Here is an 8,138-nt window from a genome sequence, read left to right on the forward strand (position 1 = left end):
TAATCAGGTATCATAAAATTACATTGTCTCACTATTGGTTATCTTAAATTAGACAGCTCTATTAAGGTAGTAATTGCATGATTGATCCATTATAAAGATCCATTTTCCCTTTGTAATGTAAAAAAAAAAAAGCTATTCACAGGGTGATATTTTAAAACTGTGAATATTTTGTTCTCTTATAAACTTTCACCAATTGATTTTCATATCTCTGATATCCTTGTCTAAATTTCCTGTTACATCACAGATTGCATAATGGTAATTCGCTAATTCTATCATTTCTTCTACCTTTATTGCTAACATTTGTATGGAAGACATTTCTTCTTTTTCAGGCTTCCTTATTTCCTTACCCCTTCCAACCAGTGTAAGGTTGATCACAATTTGTCCCATTGGCCAGAGATCTCTGTCTCACACATATTCCTCACCTTCAGCATAGCAAATGCTCTAGTCCTTATCCATGCACTAACATCTACTGTCCTGGCCATCCCAGGTATGCCCAGGGATGCACTCAGTCCCAATTTCTTTCATGGATTTAAAATGCTGAGGAATGATTGGACAAGGGATTCAGAAGAAAGGAAGGAATCAGGCTATGAGTTTAAACTCAACAAGATTACAGTTCAATGGCATCAAAGTTTATTTATTTATTTATTTACTTAAAATTTTAGTGGATATTTTCAAATGTAATAGAAGCAGAAAGAATCGTAAAATAAACCCCTAAATACCCATCATTCCATTTCAACAACTCAATATTTTGACAATTTTGTTTCATCTATTTCTCACTTTATTTTTTTTCTTATTGTTCGATTATTTCAATGCAAATCCCATGCATCATGTCATTCCATCCTTCATATGTAAGTATGTATCTCTAACTGATAGGGTTAGTGGTAGGCAGAATTCTAAGGCGGTGCCCCTAGATTCTTGGGCCCGGATATGTACATATTTTCTCCCAGTTATTCAATCAAACACTAACCTAGGCACTGTTTTAAAGGATTTTGCAAAAGTCATTAAGATTCTAAATCAGTTGACCTTAAAATAGGAAGATTTTTCTAGGTGGGCCTGGCCTGATCACATGAGCCCTTTAAAACTAGGCCTAGATATCAGAGACAGAGAAAGTCAGAGATTCAACACATGAGAGGGATATGATATGCAAGATACCCTCCATTACTAGCTTGAAGACAGATCGGGCCAAGTGGCAAAGAATGTGGTCTCCAGGAGCAGAGAGCAGCCTCTGGTCAACAGCAAGTAAGAAAATGGGGACATCAGTCCTAAAGCCACAGGGAACTGAATTCTGCCCACAACCTATTTGACCTTGGACCCTAGGCCTCATATGAGAATAGCAACCCTGAATGTCACCTTGGTTTCAGCAGTTTGAGATTCTGATCAAAGAACTCAGCCATGCTGTATGAGATTCCTGACCCACAGAAACTGTGAAATAGTAAATTTGTATTATTTTAAGCTGGCAAGTTCGTGATAATTTGTCACACAGCCATAGAGAACTAATCTTTTTTTTTCTAAATATAACCACCCTACTATTATCGGACTTAACAATCACTGCTTCCTATATGTGATGTATGAGGGGTCCTAAAGGAGCTGGTAGTCTTGGCTGACATGTTAAATAGGCTTTTATGAACCACTCAGGAGAGTTAACAACAGAATATAACCTTGTAACTATGGGGGAGCAAATTCAAACAACTAAGATACAAATCAACATTTGGATCACAGCCCAGTTAAACTTGGAGTCTGTCTGTATTTCTGAAATTAATCAGTTAGAGTTATAATCAAATGACTGTGGAAACTAAGGAACTTAGAACATGTTAAATCATGTCATAGTTAACCTCCCATCTTTGATGAGTCTCTGCAATTTTAAGTAATTCCAGTGAGTCATTTTTCTAAAAGTTTTTTGAGTGTGTGTCATGTACTTTACGAGCTATGTCTCCCAAAGGTGCTTTTTCCTTTCCATTCTCTTTTATAATATCCCCAACACTTTATCAACCACTCCTTGTACTTCAAGGTTTGATTTTTAAATGAGCTATGTAAAGAAAAATTACCTAACAAAAAGATACCTAGGCATTAATAGCTTTTTATTCTGATAGTGGTTACACAGTTGTTCATCATATTATTTTCTGAACTTACCTTTATTTTGAATTTTGTTCCCAAATTAAAAAGAAATTTGTCATGTTCTAAATATGACTTCTGCTGCTTCTAACATAAATTCCTTTGTGAATTTTGATCTCTTGATCATCCTCAGTACAATACTCACTGGATATTTCTTTTGGATTTTGACTGTACATCTCCCTGAAAGCTTCATTTGCCCAACTAACTTCCTCAAGTATTATAGTTCCTTCTTTAAAGACCTCTTCCAGATCTTCTCTCTTTTTAGAAGTCTTACCAGGTTTTCTGGAAAGAAATTATTGATGCATCTCACTCACCTTTAGCCTAAGAACCATTAATGATTAATTCCTGAAGTCACATAATTACATAATCAGACAGGCCGATTCCCAAGCCTGTCTCTTACAAGTTGAGGCCTATTCTGGTTTGTAGCAAATATTCCATGTGTGTTTCTTGACAACAACAGAAGCTATGTCAAGTGAACTTGCTTTGGAGGTAGAGCAATCAGCACAGCCACACAAGACGGGCTTGTTGTGAAAAGATTTCAATCAGTGGTTCTAAATATGAGAGACATATTTTTTTATGAAAGATTTCCAAACCATACATCCACAGGTGTTTCAGTAGCCTGGATATATATGTTCTATAAGAATATGTTCAAAGGTATGGAGGTGATGGTGTGAATAAGAAGTGTTATTGAATGTATAGTAGCTTTGTCATTAAGTATTTTCCCAGTCTGTGAATAATAAATATAGAAATGCAGTTATATAGGAGTCTGCTATATTTTTATGTAATCCATTTCTGAAAAATTTATATATATATATATATATATATATGAATCTGGAAGGCTGTATATAAAAATTGAATTGTAATAATCCCCAGCTGATTGAAACAAAAATGATTTTTATAGTTTTATTATCCTTATAGTTTTATGATGATCACGTATTCTATAACTCCCATTCACCAAAAAAATCCATTTATATACATAGTATGTATATATACGTATATATGTATACATATATACGTATATATACATATATCTACATCTCTATCTAGCTATTTATCTATCAAAAAAAAAAAAAAAAAAGACAGTATTTCCAGGAATCAAAAGTGCTTCATGTCCTGACTCTCAGAAAACATTGGGAACCACTGATTCAGTTGAGAACACAGAATAAAGGATTTGAGCTTTGATATTTTTGTAAATTTTCAGCCACTATGAAACATAAGTGACTTCATTTGAAGCCTTCTAAAAGCTGAGTAACTGCTGGTAATTGGCTTTTGGGAAGAACAGAATACATTAAGGCTCATATAAATGTTTTGTAACAAAAGGCACATTGTAAAGCTTTATAATATGACCGCCAACGGCTCAGTCAGTAGTGGCCAAATGGATATCCATACTTGCCATCAAATGTCAGAACTAGTCTCCGAAAGTAAAAAATATTTAACTGTATTGACAAAGACAGCCACCTCCAAAGAGCAGAGATTAAATCCCGCTAAGAAATACCTCTTCTCTTTTGATGCTTACGGTCCCACAAACGGAATCCCCACGACATTCTCAAATACATAGCTCATCATTGCTCAAAACAAACAAACAAAAAGCAAGTAAATGACACCAATGTATCATTTTACAAGAGCTTCCAACATTATATAACACCATTGTTCCCTGGAAGTCTTGTTATAAAGGGGCCAGAGCCATCTCACAGGGGCTGTGATTTGCTGCAGTCACCACCAATGGCTGTTGCACTGTTTTCTCTAGTTTTAGGTGTGGCCAGTCCCCAGCAGTTTTCCTCTGGGGACTTCTTTTCCTGACCTGACCCCCATTTTGAAACATGTTCCTCTGTTGTAGCGGTTTTGTGCCACTGAAGAAGAACATATCCTTTCTTTGTTTCACCACAGAAATAACAAACATAGCCCTCTCCCAGTTGGCAGAAACAAAGTGTTTCACTAACCATGTAAAATGCCTCTGCTCAGGAATTTGAAATGTTCTTACAGAAAAAGAGTGTTTCTGACAAAAAAGTTTTTTGTTAATGTAATTCATCTGCTAGCAAATGAAGACTCTTAGAATTCATATAATCATTTGATTAAAATCATAATGAATGTTCCAGGAAAGAAAAGTATTATATCTTTAAATCATCTTACGTTTATGAAAAAATGGAAAGAAAATGGAATGTTGATCAGAAAATTTTAATCAAGAAGTTATTCAAATATGTTAAATAGATTAAAAATTGAAAAATGTTTTTAAAGTGCTCTGCTTTATATTACTTATCCAAGAAAATTTGAAAGACTATTATTTGTATTTTATAATTCACTAGTTCCAAATACATTTTTTTGAGAAACTGTTATGGGCAAGAACCTGGGATGGGATAAAAGCAAAGTAAAGCAACTTTTTCCCACTTTGGAGCTGACAATATATAGTATATTTTCTTGACTCTAAGACTCTTATTTTCCTATTTGAATAGGTCTCAAATCAAGATTGACCTTTAAGTTAATGCATACATTAGGAAAAAAAGTTTTAATTATTTGTTCATCATATATTTGATTCCATCAATCCACTGTACCTGATTGTCTAGAAGCAGGAATCAGAAGTTGGCACACCACGTTAATGCCATGGGAATGTTCCAAATCTCATTAGGGACAAAGGAAGGCATAGCAAGGTCTTGAAAGAATCCTGCTGAACACCAGATTATTTTCCTGGCTACTTTACTCTAAGTGAATAAGGGTTTCTGCCCCTAGAGAATCTGACATATGTCCTTATAACTCCATACAAGAGGATTATAGAAAAAGGCATCATTAATTTGACTGGGAAATCAGGAAAGCTTTAAGGATGCTATAGCTGCCGGATTATTTTTACTGAAGCATTGTTTTGCTTACATCATTTGCCTATTCAAAAATATTAACTATCTCCCTATTCTATGACCCTAAACTTTGACTAAAGACTCAGTTTCAACTGGTCTTCTGTTGACTCCTCCTGTACTCTAGGATCTGGTCTAGGGCTGTGCTGTCCAATGTTACTGAGCACTTGAAATGTGGCTAGTGTGACTGAATTTTTAATTGTTATTTAATGTTAAATAACAATTAAAATTATTTTAATTATTTTAAAATGAAATACAATTTCTATATTGATTACATACTGAAATGGTAATATTTCTATATGTTGAGTTAAATAAAATACCTTATTAAAATTCTTTTTACCTGTTTCTCTTTAATGTAATAACTAGAAAATTTTAAGTGATAGATGTGGCTTGTATTATATTTCTATTGAACAGTCCTGGTCTAGGAATAATGAAAAAGCTTTCTTTTTTTGATGATATTCTATGCTTCAAGAAAACATGCTTCCTCCTCCAGAGTTTCCCTCCTGATGTAAAAGACTCTGTAGCTGCAAGTGAGAGAAATCTAAGAATTTGTTGGCTCAGTAAGTGAAAAGAACAGAGATAAGGGTTCAGACATAGCTGGAGTCAGAGACTCTGAGGATGTCATCAGAGCTCAGTCTCTTCGATAGCCAATCTCAGCAAAAGCAGAGTTTAAAATGTCCAGAAATAAGTCTTATTGGCTGGCTAGAGTTACATGCCCATCTTTGAACCAGTCACCGTAGCAAAGGAAAAGGATTAAACTTGCTTGCCAGACCTTGGTCACATTACACCGATGTCAGAGTGTGAGGACAGTCAATGCCATTTACTTTACATGGGCTGGTACCAAGCGTGAGCCTGTTCCTTAGAGAAAAACCACGAAAATTGTTTCCAGAAGAAAAAGAATCAGTAATGTGGGTAGGAAAAAGTACAGATACCTGAAAGACTTGATTGCCATGCTAAAAAAGTTTTTTTTTCTTCTTCTTCAGGAGTCATATTTCAAGTCACCATTCCTTATGGTGCCCTTTGTCATCTTTTGATGGCTTCTCTCTGGCTCCTTCTATTATAGTCCTTCACCATCCCCTTTCCCAGCCCTTCCAGCTCACATCTCCCAGATAGCATACCACATGGAGCTCCGAGAATACAATACTCTTCCTCTGACTTCCATGCCTTTTCCATTTGCAACCTCTCTTTTTTTGTTTCCTAAATTTTATTTAAGAATTCATACAAAATACTCCAGATAACTGAGTTTCAATCCTCATCTTCCTCCTCTTCTTCATCTTGATTAATCTGGAAGTAACGTAATTCGTAACTTTCTTTGCTGTTAGCAACTACGCGTAACCAATCACGGAGATTATTCTTCTTCAAATATTTTTTGGTGAGATATTTCAAATGCCTTTTGGAAAAAGGCACCTCGGAAGTTACAGTGATCTTGCTTTTGCTTCTTTCGATTGTTACAACACCTCCTCCGAGATTCCCAGCTTTTCCATTCACTTTGATTCTTTCCTGAAGAAACTGCTCAAAATTGGCCGCATTCATGATTCCATCTTCTACAGGATGGGTACAGTCAAGAGTAAACTTCAGGACCTGCTTCTTGTTTTTGCCCCCCTTCACCACAAGCTTTTTCACTGGCGCCATCGCCGCAGTGGAGGCAGAAAAGTGCAACCTCTCTTTTAAATACCCATAAAGTCCTACTCTTCTTTCAAGTCTCAGTCCAATAATCACTTCCTCTGAGCTGTGATTCTTGATTCCCCTAGCCTAGGACATCTTCTATAATTTTCCACTTTCGTGTTCCCTCTGAAACTGTACAGCTTCTAATATGTCACTTTCAAATTAACATGTATAATCTGTTTGCACGACAGAACTGATGTAGATGTTGAGAGTAAGGTCTGCCTGAGATGGTGCATTTAAAAGGATCAGTTCCAGGTGATTTAATGAAGGAATGATTGAGAGGTGTTGAAATAATTAGGAACCAACCAGGAAAGCACCTATAGGTTGGTGATGGTAGGAAGCCATTGCCACCTCTAGACCTGAAAGGCAAGAAGAACCGTGTTACTGGAACTTGGTCAGTGCTATGTCTGAGGAAGAAAAACAGGCAGAGAGGATCTGCAGCTGTAGGGAGGGGAATCCTGTTACTTCCTAAACTGTGCCCTGACAGGATGAAGGGGGTAAAATAAATACTCCAAATTCTCTCTTCTCTATCTTAATGCTGGTACATCCATTGGCTGAATTCAACCAGAAGGAGGAGGGCAAGAGAGCCTAGTAATGTGGTGAGTAGAGATCAGCTTCTCGGCAAAGAAGCAGGGCAGGAAAGAGTGAAACAGAGAATAACCTGCAGAGTCCAGTTGTTCTTTTTGTGTTCCCAGCTCCTGGTATAAATCCTTACATATAGCAGATAACAGAAGAATAAATGAATGACTCTCCACAAATCTCCTATATTCCTGGGTCTCTTCATTCATTTTTCTTAATGAATACAATAAATGTAATATAAATGTGGAACTAGATGTGATTTACTTTGTAAACCTTTTGCAATGTTTTCAAGTAAATAAATACATTCACAAATTAGGAGAAAAATTTTTATCCAATTGTGTGTTCTCAAATTAGATTTGGAAATTATCAGCATCATACTCATCAGGAAACTTATTCAGCTTTGCCCTTTACCTGGATATCCAATTAATTCTTCCAGCACCCCAGTGAAGTTGGTATTCTCATCCCCTTTTTCAGATAAGGAACTGAGTGTTAAAGGTATTTGAGAATGATCAGACAATGCTTTCCTCTTCGACTCTCTAGCTGCACGAAAACAAAACAGAAAAATTACATGAATGCTTAAATATTAAGGGCATTTCTATAAGAAGTTAAACATAAAATCAGTGAATCAGAAGTACTTCTCTCACCATTAAGATATGCGGAGAGAAACTGAAATATTGCTACTTCTGTAGTTTTCAAGTGACCATGAAAATATGTCTTAAGAAAAAATAGTGGCTAAAAGCATGAATATATTTTATTTTAATTGAAATCTGTTTTCAGGGACATATGCACAGATGCTTGCTTACTTTTAAGTGGTAAATGCGTAAAAGCAGGAAAAAATGAAGGGAACAGAGATTGAGAATCATAATGATAAATGCGGATGAAAATAATGGAAAATATGAAAGCTGTGTAATATTTTTCCAATCTAGATGATTTTTGAAA

General features: G+C 35.7%; 1 protein-coding gene across 1 annotated transcript; it reads right to left on the reverse strand.

Annotated features, from left to right (window-relative positions):
• Window positions 1-6,140: 6,140 nt before the first annotated feature.
• Window positions 6,141-6,603, reverse strand: LOC103016832 (60S ribosomal protein L22-like). Its single transcript, XM_057545370.1, has one exon. It carries the CDS (start codon window positions 6,585-6,587, stop codon window positions 6,201-6,203), a length of 387 nt encoding a protein of 128 aa, XP_057401353.1. The 5' UTR covers window positions 6,588-6,603; the 3' UTR covers window positions 6,141-6,200.
• Between the last annotated feature and the right edge of the window lie 1,535 nt (window positions 6,604-8,138).

Source organism: Balaenoptera acutorostrata, chromosome 4 (genome assembly GCF_949987535.1).
Source record: "Balaenoptera acutorostrata chromosome 4, mBalAcu1.1, whole genome shotgun sequence".
NCBI classification, from domain to species: Eukaryota; Metazoa; Chordata; class Mammalia; order Artiodactyla; family Balaenopteridae; genus Balaenoptera; species Balaenoptera acutorostrata.